This window comes from Carcharodon carcharias, chromosome 8, assembly GCF_017639515.1.
Source record: "Carcharodon carcharias isolate sCarCar2 chromosome 8, sCarCar2.pri, whole genome shotgun sequence".
NCBI lineage: Eukaryota > Metazoa > Chordata > Chondrichthyes > Lamniformes > Lamnidae > Carcharodon > Carcharodon carcharias.
This window is the reverse complement of record NC_054474.1, coordinates 83,201,759-83,226,006: the sequence shown is the minus strand read 5'-3', so window position 1 is coordinate 83,226,006 and position 24,248 is coordinate 83,201,759. Positions and strand designations below refer to the sequence as shown.

The 24,248-nt window shown below is 41.9% G+C and overlaps 1 protein-coding gene across 1 annotated transcript in view; it reads left to right on the top strand.

The window, feature by feature from the left end:
• The first annotated feature begins 4,743 nt into the window (after positions 1-4,743).
• The window catches only part of afap1l1a (actin filament associated protein 1-like 1a), a 231,724-nt gene continuing 212,219 nt past the window's right edge, over positions 4,744-24,248 (top strand). The window contains exon 1 of the mRNA XM_041194165.1: positions 4,744-4,878. Coding sequence (XP_041050099.1) covers positions 4,863-4,878 — 16 coding nt within the window. The 5' untranslated portion in view covers positions 4,744-4,862. The remainder of the gene's footprint in view (positions 4,879-24,248) is intronic.

Genomic DNA, 24,248 nt, shown 5'->3' with positions numbered 1-24,248 from the left:
AGCTGAACACTGTGCAATCATCAGTGAACATCCCCACTTCTGACCTTATGATGGATGGAAGCAACCCAAGGTTTGGACTCTACCCTGAGGAACTCCTGCAGCACTGATCTGGGCTATAAGATGATTGGCCTCAAACAATAGCAACCATCTTTCTTTGTGTGAGGTATGACTCCAACCAGTGGGGAGTTTTCCTGCTGATTCCCATTGGCTTCAGTTTTTCTAGGGTTCCTTGATGCCACACTCAGTCAACTGTGGCCATGATGTCCAGGACAGTCTCTCCCACCTCATTCACCTGATTTCAGCTCTTTTGCCCTTGTTTGGACCAAGACTGTAATGGAGTCAGGAGCTGAGGCACCCTGGCAGAACTGGAAATGAGCTCTGGTGGGCAGTTTATTGCTGTGTAAGTACCACTTGAAAGCACTGTCGATGACACCCTCCATCACTTTGCTGCTGATCAAGAGTAGACTGATGGGACAGTAATCTATTGGGTTGCATTTATCCTGTTTTCTGTGACAGGATATAACTAGGAAACATTCCACATTGTTGGATAGATGCCAGTGTTGTAACTGTACTGGAACAGCTTAGCTAGGGGCACAGCTGGTCTTCAGTACTACTGCTGAGATGTTATCAGGGCCCATATCCTTTGCTGTATCCAGTGCCCTCAGCCATTTCTTGATACCACATGCAATGAATCAAATTGCATCACATAGTAGCACATTTTCTTTTTAACTTTTTGAAGACAGAAAAAATATATTTTAAAAGAACTGGATTTTTATAATTATGGCGGAATTTGACATTCCACAAATATGAAATTAATTTTTCAGGGTTATTATTTAGCAGTCATGTTGAAGTTAGAGAAGTGTTAAAAACCCAGTTACACTGCCTTCACCAAGGCGTAACTTATTCAATGGCTTTTACAGCCAGACTAGCAACATAAGAGTGGGAGTTCTTATAATGCAATTAATTTCCACGAGTGCAGTCTTGGAGGAATGGGGGGAGTGCCTTTTCTGTGCGCCCTAGAATCACTGACAGAATCTTTTGGATTTCCATGTTATTTTATCCATGTATAGGCTCAAGAAGCTACTGTCGGTTTCAGTGTAGTGATAATGGGGAAAGCTGACAGCTTCACTCTCATTTCCATCGCAAAATTCAGGCCTCTGTAACGAAAGGAATTATTATTTTGTTGCCAATAGTTTGAAAACAACTGTCAAGATAACATAATTGGAGATCAGGTTATTTATCTACTAAAGTTAAATCTTGACCAAGGTCCAGTGTCCATACCATGTCATCCAGCAGAACTTGCTAATTATAGTTATGTTGCCTGACTATAAACCTTATAGCCAAAGGTTCAATCTCCCCCACTACAAATTGCAAAAGTGGCATCCAAAGAATGTTGGTCAGATCTTTCAAGAATCTATAAACCTCAACATCCACTGTGATTTGTAGATGACATGATAGGGTTGCTTTTCTACTGCCATGCAAATGATGTGCTCGTTGGGTACCTGCCCAAGGGCACTAACAGGTCACCAGAAATATTTTCAGGGCCAGGTTTTATGTGCTTAACAACAGTAAGCTACCCGCATTCAATGAGCACTGCTAGCAGATCACCAATTGAGGGCATAGGAAATTTGGCTGCTCCTCCATGAAGCTGAGCCAGGGATGAATGTGCCAGCCTCCCACAACAACATAATGATATGGACGAACATTAAGTAGTAATTGCCCATCCTATTTTTCTATTATTTTTATTAATTCTTGGGATGTGGGTCTCCCTGGCAAGCTCAGCATTTATTGCCCATCCCTAATTACCCTCAAGAAGGTGGTGGTGAGCTGCCATCTTGAACTGCTGCAGTCCATGTGATGTAGGTATAACCAAAGTGCTGTTCAGGAAGGAGTTCCAGGATTTAGACCCAGTGACAGTGAAGGAGTGGTGATATAGTTCCAAGTCAGGGTAGTGTGTGGCTTGGAGGGGAATTTCCATGTGGTGGTGTTCCCATGCGTCTGCTGCCCTTGTCCTTCTAGATGGTAGGGAACATGGGTTTGGAAGATTTTGTCAAAAGAGCCTTGGTAAGTTGCTGCAGTTCATCTTATCTATGGTACGCACTGCTGCCACTGTGCATTGGTGGTGGAGCGAGTGAATGCTTAAGGTGCTGGATGAGGTGCCGATCAGGTGGGCTGCTTTGCCTTCGATAGTGTCAATCTTCTTCAGTTTTGCTGGAGCTGCACTCATCCAGGTAAGTGGAGAGTATTCCATCACACTCTTGATTTGCATGTTGTAGCTGGTGGACGGACTTTGGGAACTCCGAAGGTGACATACTCGCTGCAGGCTTCCCAGCCTCTGACCTGCTCTTGTAGCCACAGTATTTGTATGATTGGGCCAGTTAAGCTTCTCATCAATGGTAACCCCCATGTTGATGATGGACTCAGCGATGGTAATGCCAATGGTAAAGTTGCCTAATTTCCAAGCTTTAATCTGACTTCCTGGTTGAAATAAAGCAGCACAGAGGACTAGCACAGGATGAATGAGCCGTGATTGCTGCCTAGAAGTCAGGAACAGATCTGCATGATGCACTGCCTGTGGTCACAAAAATAATGGATGTCAAGGGAATGGAACCCCTTTCTATTCAGAAAGTGCCAAGTGGGAATGGGGAGCAGGTAAGCCATTCTGGGTCGTGTCTATGTAACACAAAACAAAAACAGAATTACCTGGAAAAACTCAGCAGGTCTGACAGCATCCATGTAACACATTGCACATTATTGAAGCAGTGAATTCAAACATCACCCAGTGCTGTCTCATCCTGCTGTGCTCTGCTCATGAATGTGCAAACCTGTTCCTCCAGGTGTGAAGAACCTTGGTAACATTCCTGACATAACAGTGGATTTCAAGTTGTGGAATATTGCTGATGGCACCTGCTGCAGCCTGGGAGAAGCTATTGCATAAAAGTTAAGGGTCTGATGTCAATCTTGCTACTGTTTTCATAAATAGGATTCAACTGGAATTCTTCACTATAGTTACACACAGCTGGTAATGTAATGACAGAAATGGTGATATTTTACTATTAATAATTATGTTCAGCATTTATAATGTTTTACTTTTTAATAAATGTAAGAAAAACTATGAAAGCCATATGAAATGGATTTACAGTGTTCCATCTGCACGTAGCTGCAGTGGCTAACAAAGTGTTTTTGTTTTTTTATTCATTCATGAGGTATGAGCATCGCTGGCTAGGCCAGCATTTATTGCCCATCCCTAATTGCCCTTGTGAAGGTGTTGGTGAGCTGCCTTCTTAAACTGCTGCAGTCCATGTGGTGTAAATACACCCACAGTGCTGTTAGGGAGGGAGGTCCAGGATTTTGACCCAGTGACAGTGACAGAATGGTGATTATATTTCCAAGTTAGGATGGTAAGTGGCTTGCAGGAGAATATTCAGGTGGTGGTGTTCCCATATAGCTGCTGCCCTTGTCCTTCTAGATGGCAGTGGTCATGGGTTTGGAAGGTGCTGCATAAGGAGCCTTGGTGAGTTTCTGCAGTGCATCTTGTAGATAGTGCAAAATGCTGCTACTGTGCAGCAGGGGAGGGAGTGAATGTTTGGGGGTGGGGAATCAATGAAGCGGGCTGCTTTTTCCTGGATGGTGTCTTTTTTTGAGTGTCATTGGAGCTGCACTCATCCAGCCAAGTGGTCTTGCTAATGTTCCCACTATATATTGACGCCATCCCTTTATGATCAACTAAACTGCATGGTAATCAAATTTATTTAGCCCCTTAACTCATTAAGAAGTAACTGTGTCATAGAGGATTGGACTGAGCCCTGATGTCTGTTTGCTGTGAATTATTTAAATTGAAGTCACGGCAGCGATTGTATCACTCCTGCTGGTTTACGCACCCCCATGCCCTGCTGGGGGTAAAAAAAATCAGCCAGAATGCCTTCTCTTAACTTCCATCCAACACCTTATTGTGGGAAATAAAAATTTGGACAGATGAGGTCTTTGCAGTCAAGCTCTCAATAATTAAACAGCCTGCAAACATGCACTTCACAACTCACCCTTGCACAACCTCACCATGTTTTACAGAGTTGCTAGCAGCACGTCACTCAACTGCACCAAAAGTCACTTCCTATAAGGGAATGGAAGGTTGGAGGTGAAATCACCAACTTGGTCACAAAGAGAATGCCTCCAGTGCCACCCTGTTCATTAAGCAAAGCTATTGGTAAAACTGGGATGAATAGATTTGAGCCTCAGCTAGGTTTCTTCTTCAAAAACAATTAAAACATCAACTGAATAATATTGAACCACAAAAGGGAGAAGCCAGTTAACTAGTTGACATAAGAAAAACAAAGGTTACAGTTCATTTTTCAATCAGACCAGATCAAATCATACAAATTGTTTCTTTTTGAAAAAAATCTTATTGCCCTAGCTTTTATTCCAGCTTCTAGTGAATGGAACAGGACATTGACAGTAAAACTGGCAACTTTTCTGCAGTCAAAGATTACAAGGTTTCACGTAGTTTTCAGATTTTAAAGCTGGGGGTCATACCATTTTGTATTATATAAAACATGTTTTACTTATCCTTTTTATTTTTTTGTGCTGAAGCGGAATAATATGATTGAAACTTTGTGTCGGTCACCGAATCTAAAGTCATGGAATATTAATTCCCCATAACTGTGTAACTTGTGTTAGGGGGCGCTAGGACCCAGAATGGGCTTACCCTGGGAGAGCGAAGTTGAAAGGAACTTCAGGAGGATGCTTATACTTGCCTGAGACACTGAGGAACTGGGTGTCCCTAGATCAGTGTCAGTGTTGTTCTTTACCATGTTCTTGTAACTCCGCCGGCTTCGTTTACTTCCAGCAGTGATCCTTGATTAACCATGGAGAAAACCAGTGGTAAGTTTGAGTTTTAAGTGTTCAGTACTTTGAGGCTCCGTATCACAAGGTTATAACTAGCTTTAAAAGGTTATTTAATTCCTATGCAAAAAATGTAGCAAATGTGCAGGAACTTACATATAATTATTTTGTAGCAATTTAATGGCAGGAATTGGATTGGATCTTTAAACAGAATATGTTAGAAGTTAAATAGAAGTTAGAAGTGATGGGGATATTCAACCTTAATTCCACATCCCCACCCCAGTGCCTGAACTGGTGTACCTGGACTTGTATATGTTGGAAAATACAGTTTACCTTCAGTCTGGCAGGACCCCGGGTTCTTTTTTTTTTAAATACTACTCCTTAGCAGGGATTTATTTGTTCTTTTTCTCTCTCTCCTCTCCAAAGTTTACTTTAAGGCAAATGATTAGCGCTGTTTCCAGAATAGCTGTCTTCCCGCCCCCTCGCTGGGTGTAGTGTTCTTTTTGTTTCTGATTCCGGCCCAATCAAATCAAACCCCCCCCCCCCCCCCCCCCCCCCCAAGAAAATACATTTCTGACCCTTTTACTGGGTTACTGTAAAAGTTCATATTAGTTTTTAACTTTGGCAGTGGAGCGAGTTGGTGAAGTCATTTAGCACAGCTCGTCAATGCATTGTGATCATCCTACATATATTGCTGTTTTGATTCAGTTACAGAAAAAAAGTCATATTTCCTCTCCTGTGACTCGAAATGTTAGGCATAGGGTATTTTTTGCGTAACTTCTTGAAATGACACAGAGGCTTTGTTACGGTAGCAAAATGCTTAAACCCTGGCAAACGCAAAGTACAAGTGGGATATCATTGTGGTTATTTTGCAGCGGATGACCGGATACTGTTATCTCTTAGCTTTGGCATGCAAATGAGCCAATCCCTCAACCACCGAGCTAACTCGCCTAACACCCAGGTGCAACAACAAGGGAGCTCGGTGTATTTGCACTTCGACTTATTCTTAGAGTTTTGCTCACCCACTCAGCAGTTAATTCTTAATATTATTGTGGCAGCAGTGAGCTTGTACATTTTCTCATAGCATTTAGAACATTCCACTCAAAGGCTTGGGAACATTTGTGTGTACGGCTTTAAGTGTGAGACGTTTGAGAAGTGAAGAGCATCCTTGATTGAAATGTCCGTTAAAGAGAACTACAGCCAATAGCCAGGGGTCCCCAATTACAAGGTTATGTTGAGCTTCACATGTAATTTAGGTGTGTTTCTATTGAGGGTGATCTCTTACAAGGTGCGGAAGAACTCTGGAGTAGAATTTCCCTATCCCCCATTGTAACTTTGGAAGATGATTACAGGCAGAAACCCTGAAGAAATAACCTAAACAGCTGTTTATTTCTTCCTTCCAGTGTTCCCCTTTCTGCCAAATTTACAGCATGGGATTAAGGGAACCTCTGCAGAGATTGACTGAAAAAAAAATGGATCTGTAATGCCCCTATTTAGGCACCATGGGTACCTTTTTGTTCCAAAATGTTGTCTGCACCATTCACACACACGTCCCAGTGTATCCTACACTGGATGCCATTTTGGGGAGGTTAGTAGCATGGTTATTAGGAGCATGTGCTGGAATTATGCAGCATAGGCATATTGCGATGACCCAGCGTTGCCATTTTCAGAATAGTGCTCCAGCCCTTACCCTTTCTCAAACACGCAAGCTGAACATGTGTTCAGCAGCAGGGTGGACCCCTCATCAGTGCCATTTAAAAGGATCATCAGCCACTTTCAGGTCAGTTGCTGATTAATTTCTGCTGGCGCTATCAAGCAAAGGTCTTGGTTTTGACTTCAAGGGTTCTGGCCGGGCCACTTACTCCCAGTCATGGGTGTTGTAGTTATTATCCTCCTTGACCTGCAGCATGAAAGGGTAATGGAGCAGAGGCAGCAATGAGGAGGACAAGCTGCTAAAAGAAGGGGGGAGAAAGGGGAGCTGGGCTCTTGTCAAAGAGCTTTGTCTACCCAGGATCTTTCGGCTCAGATTGAGGTGAGAGAAACATGCGAGTCAATTCTGTTTTACAAAGGAGGTACGTACAAATTAGGAACATAGGAATTAGGAGCAGGAGCAGGCCACGCGAGACTGCTTCACCATTCAAAAAGATCATGGTTGATCTGATTGTAACCTCAACTCCACATTCCCACCTACACCCGATAACCTTTCATTCCTTTGCTTATCAAGAATTGATCTACCTCTGCCTTAAAGATATTCAAAGATTTTGCCTCCACTACCTTTTCAGGACTAGAGTTCCAAAGATTCACTACCCTCTGAGAAAAAAATTTCTCTTCATCTCTGTCTTAAATGGATGACCCCTTATTTATAAACAGTAACCCCCTAGTTCTATATTCTCCCATAAGAGGCAACATCCTTTCCTCATTACCCTGTCAAGACCCCTCAGGATCTTTTATGTTTCAATCAGGACTCAGGGACTTGTCAGCCCGCAGGTCCAACAATTGCGCAGAACTCACTTCCCTGGTGATTATAATTTTCTTGAGTTTTTCCCTCTCTTCTGTTTCCTGATTTACAGCTATTTCTGGGATGTTACTTTTATCCTCCAGAGTGACGACTGAGGCAAAATACCTGTTGATTTCATCTGCCATCTTCTTATTTTCCATTAATTCCCCAGACTCAGTTTCTATAGGACCAATGCTCACTTTGTTAGCTTATATTTTCTGAATATTGGTAGAAACTCTTACCATCTGTCATGTTATTTCAGCTAGCTTTCTCTCATACTCTAATTTTCCCTCCGTATTAATCGCCTAATCATTCTTTGCTGTTTTTATATTCTGTCCAATCTTCTGACCTGGAGTTGAGAAAAGTAAGATGCGACTTGATTGAAGTCTTTATGATCCTGAGGGGTCTTAACAACCACAGTGTGGTTGCGAAGAGGATATTTACTTTTGTGGGAGAATCTAGAACTAATGGCTGCTATTTGAAAATAAGGGGTCGCTTATTTAAGATGGAGATGAGGATTTTTTTTCTCTGAGAGTCGTGAGTCTTTGGGACTCTTCCTCAAAAGGCAGTGGAAGCAGAGTCTTTGAATATTTTTTAAGGTAGAGGTAGATTCTTGAAAAGCAAGGGTGTGAAAGGTTATTGGTGGTAGGTAACAATAAGATCAGCCATTAACTTATTAAATGGTGGAGCAAGCTCGCAGGGCTAAGTGGCCTACTCCTGTGCCTAATTCTTATATTTGTATGACCTGCGACCAATCTTTGCTCAATGATATACTTTTTCTGTAAGTTTGATACTATCTTTAACTTTTTTAGCTACCCACAGACGATGGGTTCCACCCCTTGGAATTTGTCTTTCTCATGGAAATCTGTCACATCTTGCAGGCAGATCTGCAACCTCAGAGCAGGGCAAGGTTGGTGCTGCCAGCGGCTGTGAAAGTGACTGTGGCCCTGATTTTCTTTGGGTTGGGATCCTTCTAAGCTGGAGCAGGCAACATCTGTAACATCTCCCAGTTTGCCATCCACTGCAGCATTAGGGAAGGAAATTTATTATCTTCTCCTGACCAGAGAGAAACAAGCAAAATGTGCATATTACTTTGCCAGGATAGCAGGCTTCCCTTCAACTGCACACACCTGGCTTTGTGGGAACTGCATCTAAATGCTGAAATCTGATGCAATCGCAAAGGGTTCTACTCCATTAAATTGCAGTTGGTATGCAACCTTACTCAGCACATCATATAGGTGAATGTTGATAATTCTGGCAGAATTCATGATATATTTTTGCCACGCCAGACTGCATTTCTTTCAGTATCTGAGCCACCACGCCAAACCAGAACTGGGTGAAGCAGGCTATCTGCTTAATGTCTGGTTCTGCTACGTAATCTAACCAATTGATCAGTATAACGAGAGCTATGCTGTCACATAAAACATCACAGAGCAGACCATTGGTGTGTTCAACCAATGTATCTGTAGCCTGGACTGGTCCCGTGCTCTCTGAAGCATGTGTCCCAGTTTGATATGTCTGCTGTGTCCTGCATAACCATCATGAGAGCAAGGCCCTTGCCACTCGGAATATAGCAAGCAGCTGAGGAGGTGAAGTAGCAGAAGAAGGGTGGAGGCAACCAATACATCTCCCCTTCCTATTGGGCTACTGTGATCACTTCATTCGATTATGATTCCACTGAACACAATTAGAAAACCCCAATCCACATTGGTCACATTCCTTATTTCCCTTTGTCACTGCCCATCTCAATTTCCGCAAAGCTGTTACACAGCAACCATTCCAAATCAGCTTTAATCCAACAAACAATCCAATATTCCATATAAAAGACAACTAATCACCCTTGTACATCCTTTCAAGGCCCCAATGCTGCATCAGGGAATTCTGGACTTTGCTGTCCGTCATGCTGTATCATTTCTTTCCACTTAGAGGTACTTCTTCAAAAGTTCCAGCACCTGCTGCACGAGGTGAAGGCTGGTTGTAAGTAGTGCAGGCTAGCGCTAAGTGATGCTAGCCTTGCACAAACTGGATCCCTTGCTGAGGTGTGCAAGCACTCAGCAGTACGTTTAGTGCTGGCTGCACACAGCTATCATTTAAATTATTGACAGCTCGTTTCCCTGCAGTGCAATTAGCATGCACAAGTTAATTGCTCGTTTTGATTCCCCATGTTCATTATCAGACCTTATCCAATTGTTGCCTTTGTCCATTTGTCTTTAAGTTGATTTTGGTTTAACATGAGAGCTAGCGCAGATTGAACACTAAATCAACTTCCGTTTAAAGTTTCTGCCTAATGAGAAAACAAATGGCATCTATTATTCAATATGTAAGTGACGTCAGTGGTAATAAATTGAGCTGGATTGGGAACTGGCTGGAAAGATGGAGGCAAAAGGTGAATTTGGATCTGTTTGGAGACCAGCCACCAGTGAGGTCCTATGGGGATCAGTGTTGGGATTGTTTCTCTTTAAAATCTAGGAAATTTATAAAAACAGTAATGTGTAGGCAGATTGGACTCATGACTGGCAAATGATGCTTCATTTGGTAAATTGCAGCTTCATGCATGTGAGCAGGGAGAATGCTCAACATGTGTATATTCTTCAAGAAAAAGCAATAAAGAAGGTGGAGAAAGAAAGCAATCTGGACATTCTAGTGCATATGTTTCTGAGCAATGCAGTGAAATAATAGACAATTTGACTAAGGTGATGGGATTCATTCATGAGACAATTGATTATAGGATAAGGCATTTAATTAGGTCCTTTTACATGGTGTCTGGCAGCGGAGGCCCCCAGTGGGGGGCCCTCTACGGAGGTGTCCTCCCCTTTTCCATCAGGGACCTGGGGTGCAGGGTATTGCATGCAGCAATCACCTACAATTGTAGGATGTGCCGGTTCTTGGACTCCCAAGATGCTTACATCTTTTGCGGCCTTGTGGAGTCCATGGGCCACATGTATTTTGGTTGCTGTAGTCTGCACCCCATTTTTAGTTTCTTGAAAAACCTTTCACTGTTGTTTTGTTTGCACTTCAGCCCTACGCTCCTGATCTATGGGCACCCGGTGCAGAGTGGGGCCGGGAGGGAGGAGGATCTCCTTGTGAATCTGCCCCTGGGCCTGGCCAAGTTGGCCATTAACAGGTCCAGCAGCAGATAATCAAGGGGGTTGTCAGACTCAACTGTCTGCCCCTCTTCTGTGGCTTTGTTCGCAACCGGGTGTCCCTGGAGAGGGACCATGCGGTGTTCGCTGGCACTGTCGAGGCCTTCCGTGCTCAGCGGGCACTGCGGGGACTGGGGTGTTTTATCAACCCCTTTAACCACATTTTGATTTAATGTTGGTAAGTTTCCTTTGCATTTTGTCTTTTGTTTTGGCAGTTTCCCTTTAAGGGGCTGTCTTTTACTTTGTCCCTTGGTTTGTTAATCAAGTTTATTTCTTTTGTAAGAAAAGAGTTACAAGACCTTGGCCAGTCCCTACTTGGCATACTTTACCCAGTTTTGGGCTCTTCACATGATGGGCGATATTGAGACTTTGGAAAAAGTGCAGTGGAGCAACACTAGACTAATTCTCAGCATACAGAATCTCACTGTTGGATTTTATGGTGGTGGCAGGGGGTCAAAAGCTGGTGGGGGTGCATTGCGGTGGGGTGGTGGGGTGAACCTGCTTCGGCGTCAGTGGGACTCGGGGGCACAACCTGTCAGTGGAATAGAATGAAGTGGCTGTTGCCAGGGGCTGTTCCTCTTAAAGATGACTACCCACCCCCAAGAGCTGTCACCCAATCAGAGGGCCAGCAGCTCAACAGTCTCAACAGCGTCACTGGGAGTGGGGGCTATTGCTGGGGCTGTAGCAGCAAGGTGAGGGCACATCAATGGCCATGCACCTTCAAAGTCAGGTAAGTGGGGGCATTGAGATCAGTAAGGCAGACCCTGGCAAGACAGGAAGGTGAGTGTTGCTGAGGGCTTGCAGCATGGTTGCCAAGGTGATGGGCACTATCACCAAGGGGCCCCTTCATAGACAAGTGAGTACCCCAAAAGGAGGGCCCTCCCCCACCATTCATAAAATGCCAGTGGAAGCAGAAAGTGGCTTTTAATTAGTTAGATGGTTCAATTGGGCTCTAAGCATCTGGGCCTTCTGCTATCTTTACTTCCACTGGCTAATGGCACGGCAGTAGGAAGATAACAGAAATGCCACCTGCTGCTTTCCTGTGCCATCTTTCCAGCATTCCTCCCTCCTAGCCTATCCTCAGAAGGCTGATAATATCCAGCCCTTAGATACCAAATTAGGCGAAAATCTTTTGGACTCTACACTTCAGAGAATCATAGACTTTGGGCTGATCTGAGACTTATAAGAGGATGAAGGAATAGATTGTGTTCCAGTATGACAATTTGCAACATTTAAATCATTTACAAAGAACAAAGAGTCATATATCGAAGTTGTAGAAGGTGAGATCTAGATTACATATCAGGAGGTGGATCTTGTACCAGAGACTAGTGGATTTCTGGAACCAGTTGCTGGCTCATGTGGAGGGTGCTGATTTCCTTCAAAGAATAGCTGGGCCTGTTTCCGAGAATTAAGGTATGCCAAGGAGGGAGAAACCAACTAAGAATTATGCTTCCATTAGACCACACAATCTTTTCAATAATATAATTGGAGGGGTCTGCTTAAACAGCCAATAGGCCATTATGGAGACATGAAGAGGACTATGCTGCCAATTGTAAAGTGACCTCAAAACATCATCGCAAGCAAAAAGCAGAGTACAGATGTAACTTGGAATACCGGACATCATTTCAAAGTGGTCTTGTCACGTAATATTTGCAATAGATGCTTCTTTTAAGATGCAACGTTCAGTTGGCTTCCTTCTTCATAGTGCAGGGCCCTTGAGATCTCCATCACTTCTATGGAGCCTCTGCCCCCCCAGTGCCTGATCCCACTTTCAACTCTAACTGTGACACCCCCGTGCGCAGTGAAAATCCTCATTGGAACTATTTGCATCCTCTGGGTGTATTTCTCTGCACTGTTAAATGAAAATAAAAGTATGAATGATGGCAAAGGTGAGCATGTGGCTGGTTAGACAGATGTGGTAGACTGCTCCTTTCAATTTGCTCTCTTGTCCTTCAGTGACTTGCTTTGGGAAAAGAAGAAAAGATGAAGCAATGCTATAAAAATAATGATGGTTCTTCTGTAGATTTTGATGTTTCCCGGTTTATGCTTTTAAATTATTATACAGGCAAACAGTGGATGGTCCAGACCAACCTACAGTTATTATTTGCCCTCCCCCACACCACACACCTTAAACCAGCTTATATTTACCCCTTCCTTGGATTCACTCAGTTCTGTTGAAGGGTCATGAGGACTCGAAACGTCAACTCTTCTTCTCCGCCGATGCTGCCAGACCTGCTGAGTTTTTCCAGGTAATTCTGTTTTTGACTCCCAAGAATATCCTGGATTTCTTTCTCATGCAGTGTTGAATGTCTGTTTTGATGAAGAGTCATATGGACTTGAAACATTAACTGTATTCCTCTCCGCAGATGCTGTCAGGCCTGCTGAGTTTTTCCAGCTATTTTTATTTTTGAATGTCTGTTGTTGGGTACACCAGTGCCTTGAGATTCCCAGCTCAGATCAGAGATTCAGAGTACAGACCTACAGAACCATTGAGGTATCTGATGAAAGAGTGCCATATTTACAAGAGGAATGGTGTGGGGAGTGGCGGACTTCCCTAAGCCATGCTGGTGTGCTTGTTGAACTGCTTCTGGCAATGTGCTGGAGATCAAAGAGGTGGAGTTCATTTCCCCGTTTACTCCCTTCACTAAGTACACATGATATCCTCCTTGTTTCCTGCCTTCAATTCCAAACAACTTCTCCCTCCTGCTGTGCATCACAACTAGGAGGGAATCCAGGTCAGTTCCCCTGAAGTTGGCTGCACTTTCCTTAGTTTTGGCTGCTAGTACTATCTTCCAGATTTCTAGCTTCCTTTATTGCTGCCACTTGACTGTTAAGTAGCAGTAGGTTTTATATCCTGCTGCTGCACAGTTCTCTGTCTCTTCCGGCATTTTTTCTGCTCCTGTGGCAGCCGCCCATGACTCTGTTGAAGATCAGTTCCTGACCCTTCACTATTTCCTGGTCACTTGTCCCCCACCTTGCACGTTTCCTGGTCTGTCCCACCGTCAGTCCTCACAAAAATGAGCCACTCCAGTCTGGATTTGTGGAACTTGCATACCTCTCCATATTTTAATTACTTGAGGATTCCCTTTAGAACAGAGCCAGGAATTGGGGCATTGTGACATGTAGATACCCCACAACATGTCACTTTTGGTAATTCTGTTCAGTCAGAATTTCAGTACATACTTTTATTGGGGGGTGGGAGCTATTTTTACATTAAATAGCAGTCGAATAGTATTTCAGTTACTTGGCCAGGTTGCCTGTTTGCTTTGCAGATGGTCATTTAATCTGTATCACTCACTTGCCTGACCTGAGTCATCAGGAAAAGCAGCATATCCTTCTGTGTGAGTAATAATAAATTTACAGAAACACAATGGTATAGAAATTAAAATATTCATGTCACATAATGAGAAAAATAGTATTCTGACATTTCTGTAATTTTATGTGGAAAATGCGTTAAGCACAAGAATGGCAACATCAGAAATGTGGGTACTTCTAACAACAACTTGCATTTATATATCACTTTTAATGTCTCAAAATATCTCGAGGCTTAACTATTTCATGTTCATTAAAAATTCTTTTAGTGCTATAGATTATTTCAAACCTGATGCTACTGACATTTTACATTGTTTTTATGGGATATTGTGGGTAACAGTGATAGTCCCTTCTTAGAGCTTTTACTGATAGGAAGTGAAAGATATGTTTGGTCTGACTTAATGGAGTGATGTGAAAGGAGACTAAATCATGTCCTTGCTTTCTAATGGTTCCCAAAATGATCGATGTTCAACTTGAACAACCAACTATTATAAGACTGTCTCAATTGAATCAGGTACTCATGAAATAAAGCGTGGAAGATTCAAAAAATGGCTATTAGATTAGGTATAATGTATGCAGCGTTGTACTGACTATGCTGCAGAACAGTACACAGCAAGTGACATAAAATGATTTATCTTTGAATTGGTATGCAAGAAGAAATCAAAAAGTTTTAAACTTAAACTAATTTCAGTAGATATAATTCACAACCTTTTTTCCTTGTCAGGAATAGGTATTCAGTCTGTAAGTTCATGGATATAATTGAACATTGAAACTAGGCTATAGAGAACTATCACTTCCTTACAGTGTTGAGCTCTGTTGTTTATCCTATTAGAAATGGATTACGTGTAGAAAGACACATGGTGCAGTTTGGTGGACTGCACACAAGAAGACATTAGAAGATTCACAATGAATGGTTTTCATACTTCCTCACTGCATTTTAATAAATGCCACCAATAGTCTGTTTTTATTTTTTGCAATTGTCTGTATCACTTGTTACACAATGTGAAGGTGTGCAATACAAACATTGGGAACTTAATATTAACATCCCCTTGCAACCTATTGTGAAACAGCAGATGTATTTCAGAAGTCATTCTGCAACCTGTCAGGGGATGCTTCACCTCTTTATAGGAAGAATGCATTGTTGTATTATTCTCCCCTTTGCTACAGTTTTTTAAGTAGTATTTTAGCACCCACATTAATGATTTACATCTTACTGTGAATATTATTCCATTGCAGCAGGTAATTCTTACTGTTCCATCTGTTGCATCATCAGCCACGGTTGCAGTAAAATGGCTGGCTGATAAAACCTTGCTTAGACTGCTGTGAAAGTCATATTTTGCAGATTTTCTGACCATAAAATCCCACATTAAGGTGTAATGTGGAGTGGTTTTTAACAACTTTTGTTTAACTCTTAAGCCATCTTCCCAAATATTGCATAGAATTCTGCAGGTTTCAAGGAAATTGTCACTGAAAGAATTTTTCATTTTTTTTCCTCTGTACTCCGTTCTGAAGTGTGCAATGGTAATCCCAGTTATCTTGATGAGTACTGTTGGTTCTTTTATTTTATTCATTCAAGGGATGTGGGCTTCGCTGGCTAGGCCAACATTTATTGCCCATCCCTAATTGCCCTTGAGAAGGTGGAAGTGAGCTGCCTTCTTGAACCACTGCAGTCCCTGTGGTGTAGGTACACCCATAGTGCTGTTAGGAAGGGAGTTCCAGGATTTTGACCCAGCGACAGTGAAGGAATGGCGATATATTTCCAAGTCAGGGTGGTAGGTGGCTTGGAGGGGAACTTCCATTTGGTGCTGTTCCCAGCTATCTGCTACCCCTGTACTACTAGATGGTAGTGGTTGTGTGTTTGGAAGGTGCCGCCTCAGGGGCCTTGGTGAGTTTTTGCAGTGCACCTTGTGGATGGTGAACACTGTTGCCACTGTGCATCAATGGTGGAGGGATTGAATGTTTGTGGATGGGGTGCCAATCAAGCGGGCTGCTTTGTCCTGGATGGTGTCAGTCTTCTTGAGTGTTGTTGCAGCGGTACTCATCCAGGCAAATGGAAAGTATTCCTTCACACTCCTGACTTGTGTCTTGTAGATTGTGGACAGCCTTTGGGGAGTAAGGAGATGAGTTACTCGCTGCAGGATTCCTAGCCTCTGACCTGCTCTTGTAGGCACAGTATTTATATGACTAATCCAGTTTAGTTTCTGGTCAATGGTAAGCCTCCAGGATGTTGATAGTGGGGGTTTCAGTGATGGTAATGTCATTGAATGTCAAGGGGCGATGGTTAGATTCTCTCTTGTTAGATATAGTCATTGCCTGGCACTTGTGTGGTGCAAATGTTACTTTCCACTTGTCAGCCCAAGCCTGGATGTTGTCCAGGTCTGGAGTTAACACAGTACAGTATTCTTTCCAAATATCCTCTATTGCTGTTCTGAAGTAAATAACTCATACTAAATATGGTTTCACGGGTGCAGGTCATCTCCAATATCTTTTGCAAGAATCCATTCCTTAGCCATGAGCCTGAATGGTGAATATCAATAGGCACTTCTTTATAAATACTGCAAAATTGTTCTAATCACTGAAGAATTAATATTCAGAACTATGCTGAGAGGACTTCTCTGATGATTCTGTGAACAAATGCAGTACAGGTCAGGTACACAGGGAGTTGTATAGATCAAGAAAGTCTAAGGTTTGACTCCTAATCCAGGTTGAGTTTGCTGACCTCTGGGGGCAACCATCGATCTCCATGTACCCTGTCCTGAGGCCAAGGAAGCATCAACCGAAGATCTTGCTCTGTGCCTAGTGCCTTCAAAAGAAAATATAAATGTACACACATTGAATTCCACATAGTTCCCTATTTAAAATGCTAATGAAGCAAATTCCTGACTGAAGAGTTTGAGGTAAAACTAATGTGGAACATTTTGATGGATGAGATTTTCCTGTCATTGCCATATCATTCTGGAATGGATTCTCCTCTGCTATGCTGCTAAAGCCTGCTAGATTGTCAAATAATTATAATTGATGGGAACCATGGCAACACTCATGGGCTGAACCACTTATATCCTACCCAAGAGGGAAGTTTATTAGTTGCGAGTAATCATATGTACTGTTATTATATTCAAAAGACACGTTATGCTGGGCATTGGGTATTCCCTCCTGCTGAAACTCATCATGCATTCTATATCATTTTGGTGCATTTTTTTTTGAAGAAATAAAAGTGGTAGCAACAGTCTGGGTTGCTAAATTAATATTTACAAACTCGTGCATATAATGTGATCTAACACAGTGTCAGTGTTAGAGCACAACCTCACATTGTGTAGGAATGACACAGATAGCAACAGACTGCAATCGGTGCGTCTATTCTGAGACCCTAATTTGCAGTATAAGCAATCTGGGTTCTGGTCAAACAAATTTTGGCATAACAAAAATATTGGTAGAGGCAGAAAAAGAAATATAACTTATATGATCACGATATTGAAAAGTACCAATAACACTTCTCGGAGAAATATTAATGTTACTTCAAATTAAGGTCGCTTGACGCAATTTTCAGTTATGTATTGTGGTTGATTAAGATGATAGGGATGATGATATTGAGTACAGAAGTACTTTATCAAAAATGATCAGTAAATCAAGGTATCAGTGCCTCACAAGGGAGCAATGCAGTGGGAGACAGCAGCTGAGTGGTAGTGTTACTGGACTAGTAATCCAGACTCCTGAATTGATGCTCTAGACATATGAGTTCAAACCCCACCAGAACAGTTATTTCTTATTAATTTTGAAACTACTAGATTGTAAAAACCCATCTGGTTCACTAATGTCCTTCAGGGGAGGAAATCTGCCACCCTTACCTGGTCTTACCAAATGTGATTCCGAATCCACAGCAATGTGGTTGACTCTTTAATTGTTCTCTGAAATGGTATAGCAAGCCAATCGGTATCAAACAGCTGGGAAAAAAACATTATCCGTATACCTAAGACTTCATAGACTGCAGCGGCTCAAGAAGGGAGCTCACCGCCACCTTGCAAAGGCAATTAGGATATGAGCTTTGTCCATCCCTAAGATCGAATATTTTAAAAAGAGTACTGCTGGCAGAAAGTCAAAGTGGAAAATATAGAAGAAGTACTAATGAGTACATGGTTGTCCTAAGTGTGACCAGATAGCTATTCCAACCACCCAAATTCATCATGGATTCAGACTGAGAGCTCAAGCTGGCTGAGAGAAAGAACAGAACTTTACGCCTCATGGGCAGTCATGCGCCCGACCCAATCGGGCGTGAAATCACACAAGTTGACTTCAGGCGAGTGTCCTGACGTCTTCGCGCACTCACCTGATCTTTCACTCTGTGGGCGTGTGTAAAAGTCAGCGCACCCGCCGATAGTTAAGAGGGCAGTTAAGCGCAATTGTCTGTGACTTTTCATGGCCCGTTCAACCTTATGATTGGCGGACAGGCGATTCGGCCAAGCGGCCTTTGCATTTTTCATCAAACCTCATCCAAGGCGGGATGAAATCTCCATTAGGAAATAAAACAAATACCTGGCAACAGCATTTTTATGAGGTATGCCTTTCAGGTGCTTGATTGTGATGCATGGACATTTTCTTTGCAGCATTTACACCTTTTACTTAATTATTTGAAGGTCTGCAGCTCCCTGATGCAGCTGTCTGCCTTCAGGGAGCTCTCTCGCAGCGCTCACCCGTGCCCGTGGTGACATCGTTGCCCACCCTCTTCCCACCCCCACCCCAGCAGCGCTGAGCTTTTTGGCACTCGTTTCATGCTGGCTGGCTGTTAATTGGCCAGCCAGTGCAAAATTGTGGTTGGGGGTTGATTGCAGTCGGCTGTCCATTTCCCGTCTGCTCCCAGGCCCACCGATTGCCCACCAAGGGTAAAATTCAGGCCAAAATACCTCTTACACTTGTCAGGAAGATATAATAATTCTCATAATGTTATTGGAATTTATTGTAAAATAGTGGTATATGTGTCTATGGGCAGGATTTTACCATCGGCGAGCGGGGGCAAGACCCTCTCGCCAACGCATAAAATGATGAATGGTGACGTTGGGGGGAACTCCCCATTTAAATTTTCCGGAAGGTGCGGGCGCAGCAAAATCAGTTGCGTGCCCGTCAACCTGTCAATAACCAATTGAGGCAATTGACAGCACAATTAAAGTAATTAGTGGACCTGCCCGTCCAACCTTAAGGTTGGTGGGCAGGCCAGGAGCCCAGGTGGGAAGTATAAAAACATGAAACCTCATCCACAGGCAGGATGAGGTTTCATGTAGGGTTTTAAAAATTTTAGTAAAGTTTTTTTGGAAATTATGAACATGTTCCAACTCATGTGACATTGTCACATGAGGGGACATGTAAGGGAATTTTTTTTTCTCTTTTTAATATTTTTGAAAGCAGAGGTGATCTCCCTGAGGCAGCACTTAGCCTCAGGGAGATGAGTGCGCTCTTTCATGCGCATGCACGAAAGCACACTTTCAATTTTAGGCATTCCCCTGCCTGCACAGGAAGCGCATAGTGCTTCCCTGCGGACGTCACGCTGGGTGGGCCTTGGTTGGCCCGCCCACGTAAAATGGCGCCATGCCTCCGATTGGGGGTGCCAATCAGAAGCGCGACCGCATGTGCCCGCCCATCAACATCCCCCCCCCCAATGGCAGGGGAAATTCTGCCCTATATGTGCCTGTGCGTGAGACTTAATTGGATTAAAGGCAGCTGGTCTGAAGGCTTTGATGTAAAATGGGGGAAGTTAAGAATGTAAGGTGTAAAAGGACACTTGCATTTCTAAATAAATCAGACTAGGTTGTTTTCAAAAGAGAGAGTGAAATATTACACCTAGCCAGATGGAGTTCAGAAACAAGTGTGTTTATTTTTCCCAAAGATTAGTACTATGAAAAATTTTTATGATCGGGGGTAAAGTTCAAAGACATGTTGAAACAATGGGTATTTGCATTCAAAGGGAAAAATATGTATAAAGGAGCGAAGGTTATGTGTAAGGGTGGGCATTTTTAAGTTCTAATAAGTGTGAAAAGTCTTCATCTAGACCTCAAGCTGCTCTCTTCACGAACTGAAGTTAAGAAAACTTACTTTGAATTCTACTGGTTCAGGGTACTGTGTGTCACCTTTCTTGGGTCTTTTAAAATGTGTCTTACTGTTGCCTTCACGAAAGTGTAACTAGGGGTCAGATTAAGTACAGGATTTAGAACTTATCATAGTAGTAATTTGTAGATCTATGTATGTGTTTAAAATAATTTCTCTTACCAATAAATGTTTAATCTAGTTTTGTAAACACCTATAAGACTTTGTTATTACTGAATTCAAAGCACACATCTAGAAATTTATATTATTTGCAAAACACATTATGACAGTTGTTTCAAGTTTCCCTCTGGGATTTGAACAACGCATCATTTACCATTGGCTGTGCCATAACACACTAATAGCTTTCCCCCCTATGTTAAAGGGCAACAATGATGAATGGTCAAATGACTTATTGCTGTCCCATAATCATTTGGCAAAGCCTCCACAAATTGGCAAGAACTTAAGAGAAATATTTCAGGACAAAGCAAACTAAATGCCCACAAATGAGTATATCTGACTTGTCAAAGATTTGAATTCAAAGAAGTTTTAGTGAGCTAAACGTAATGGCTGATAGAATCCTCTGATCATTTCCATAGATAGCCTGACTGCTGCAGGAAGGGGCTTGGGTCATTGCCAACATGTACGGAGCAATGAGCTAAGGGCTTTTGCTTAATTTTGAACATTGTGATGAGTACACAAAATTTCCTTGATGTAATCCTTCTCGCAGCAAACAGTTCAACTTAAAATGTTAAATTATGGCACCTGATCCTGCAATTTTTGTATTTGAATTATTCTGTTTACAGTTAACACTAAGTTAGGAGGGAAAGTAAGAAGTGCAGGTAGGAGCAGGAAGTTACAAAGAAACATAAATTATTAAATGATGAGGCAAAACAGTGGAAGATGGAGTTCAATGTGGGCAGGTGTGAGATTATCTACTATGCACCCAAGAAAGCTAAGAGTACTTTCTGAACAGTGAGAAACCAGGGACTGTAGAGAAATAAAGATATTTCGGAGTCCAAGTATACAAGTCATTAAAAGCCGGAAGGCAGACAGACAAAAGCAATGAAAAAGGCTAATGGAATGTTGGTCTTTATCTCAAGGGAGTTGGAATACAAAGGGGAGGAAGTGATGCTTCATTTGCATAGAGCCATGGTCTGATCCCATCTGGAGTACCGTGTCCAGTTTTGGGCACCGCACCCCAGATAGGATATATTAGTCTTGGAGAAGGTGTGGCACAAATTCACCAGAATGATGCTGGGGTTTAGAATGTTAAGTTATGAAGACCGGCTTGATCATTTGAGTATAGGGGGGTATGATTGAGGTGTTATTTAGAGAAACTATTTCCTCTAATGGGGAAATCAAGAGCAAAGGGACAAAATTTTACAGTTAGAGCTTGGCCATTCGGAAGAGAATTCAGGATATTGCTGAAAAGAGAGACATGCTGCTGAAGCTTTTTATTTTGCACTCAGGGCAAACACAAGAGTGCCAAGTTTCAAACAATCACAACAATTTATCCACAGGAGAAAAGGGATGCTGATTGGTTGGTAAGTCAACTCTGATTGGCCGAGGGTTGCCATGGGGAAGCCACAGGAAACTATAGGCTCCTCATTCTTCTGGGTAATTCAAAAAAGACAGAAGGGTTGAATATTTTCCTTTTGTTTGAAGAGAATAGTGGTCCTTATGTATGTAGCATCTAAGAAGCATAAATGAGAGGATGCATTTTTTTGTATTAAGGGTATTAGAAATTTAGAACCCTCATCCAAAGGCTATGATTGCTAGGACAATTGAAGCTTTCAAGATTGAGATAGTTATGTTTTTATTCAGGAAGGGTATCAAGAGATATGGAGCAAAAGCAGGAAAACTGAGTTGAGGTGCAGATCAGCCTGATCTAATTGAATGATGGAGCAGGCCTGAGGAGGTTGAATAAATCTGTTTATACTGGTCTACACTGAACATATCACTGAGTGATATTCTGGTCATTTTCAGCAATTAACAGTTTCATATTCAAAGATCATAAGAAATAGGAGCAGGACTAGGCCATTAAGCCCATCGAGCCTGCTGCACCATTCAGTAAGATCTTGGCTGATCTGATTGTGGCCCTTATGCCACTTAATGCTGCTATGCAACATCTGATAGAGACTTTTAACAGCCATATGAGTTGATTTTTTTTAATTTATCTTATGCTTTATGGAAAACATATTCCTCCATGTATCCCATGCTTCTCCAGATGGCTCCAACTTGGTTCAGTTAATTGTTGTGTCAGCAATTTCTTACTCACATTGTCTGATAAGTCTGGATTAAGAAAACATATTCACAAAGAATTCCAACTGTTTAGATCTAGAGTCATGAATTTTCCTCCTATTTCCTTATCTGCGACCATTCTTAGTAGAATACTGCTTTAAGCATTTCTGTATAGTGACATGGAAAGTTCCTTATATTGCCTGAAGTTTCATCGGATATAGGTGGGACTGCAGTACTGAATTGTTTCCCCTGCTGTGATCCATAGCACTGCAACATCCCCAGAATTCTTTAATGAAACATCCGTTCTCTTTGATTGACATCCACTTAGTTCCTTCCTCACAACAGATACTTGCGCAAATTTCCCTTCTCAAAATCTGGGTGAAGGACAGGCCTTGAGATTGTTTGTGTGCTAAATAAGTGCTTCCTGTCCTGCAGGTCTAGAAACAACTGGTCACGTTTACATAAGCAATGAGAAAGAATGCATCATTTAGCAAAGTAATAGTGACTTCATTACACCTCCTCATCCAGCAAGGATACAATATGTGACACCAAGAAGGGAGACATGAGTATTGGTTCAAGACTGGGTTATCTGAATGTAATCAGGTGTTGTTCTGTCTCAGAAGGCGAAACCCATACAAGTCAACTTCCTTTGTTTGTTACAGAGACCTAAAATAGATACAATCTGGTGCTGGAGAATCAATGTAACAGTCCTGGTAATACCAATGATAAAATCAATTTCCACAAAATAACTAACCTGGTTTGATCGGGAATGGAATTGGGAGGTAAAACCTTGCTGTATTGATATAATTTTAAAAAGTGAGAAAAATGCAGAAACTTCATTCTAGTTTCAGCTATTGGAATACATGTCGCAATGGATTTTTGATGCTACTGAGTATGAACAGGATTATGAAATTTGATTAAGCAATTTATCCTAAGCAATTTATCCTAAGGTCAAGCCTGAAAGGTATGAGTTGGCATAATGTGGAAGATTTGCCAGATATATTTCTGTTTATAAGTTTGCTTTAATGAAATGGAATCACAGGCCTGACAGGCAACCAATTCTAGCAACTGTAATCTTAATTATTTTTGGTGGGACAAGTCACAGTATAAGAACATCTCAATTTAGAGAAGTGGGAAAATACTAATAAGGTAGGTCACACAATTTGTACAAGGATAACATGAAAGTCATGGTATGATTTGTAGTTTGCCTGCTGAAATAAAAAACTTTTTCTTGTCAATAAAATAATGATCTGCAAATAAATGTTACAGAGGAAATAGAAAACTGGAAATAAGCACTACAATGGTAATGAACATGAAAGTATTAAATAAATGCTTAGCAGTTGACTGTTATATGATGGTGTAGAGTCCAATCCCTGAGATGGTACTCTTCATGAATAATTTGTGCTGAATTACAGAAAATAGTACACTGAATAATTGCTCCTCAAGCAGCCAAATTACCACCTAATCAATTAAATTGGCTCCTACACTCATAGTTATGACTACAACATTGCTAATGATTTAATTCCCCTCAGAATGCTTCCTACAATATCCATATCATCTTATACTGTCAAAACCCAGCTCAATTATATCCCTATGTTTTGACCTTTTCCAGAGAATATCAAAATACTTTGGAAAAATATATTCTGAAGAAAACTACTGGTGCAGACTTAGTGAGTCAAATGACCTGGTCCTGTGCTGTAACATTCTCTGGTTCTACATATTGTTATTAATAATTTCTGTTTAAACCATGGCAGAAACAGAAAACATAGTGCAAATTCGTTGAATATAAGGTTAGCTTAAGGGGTAGACCAATAATGTAATGAATGAGAAATCATTTTCTGCTGTTTTGTTGAATAAATCTTTTGGATGCATTCTATCGTTTACATGATTTCCAATTTTCTTTCTCGTTTTCCTAAAGGTGCTGACTCATACTAAGGTATGGTTCCAGGAATAGCATCAGTCTCTAGCACCTCATTCAAGCGGGCAGCTTCATGTGTAAACTTAGATGGTTACATTTGACAGGCTAATTCACTGCAGGAGCTACAATTAACCTGATCCTGGTCTCATTTGATACACACAAACACCATGCGTACGTGCACGCTTTCCAACTGAGATCACTAGATATTGATCAGACACAGGAATCC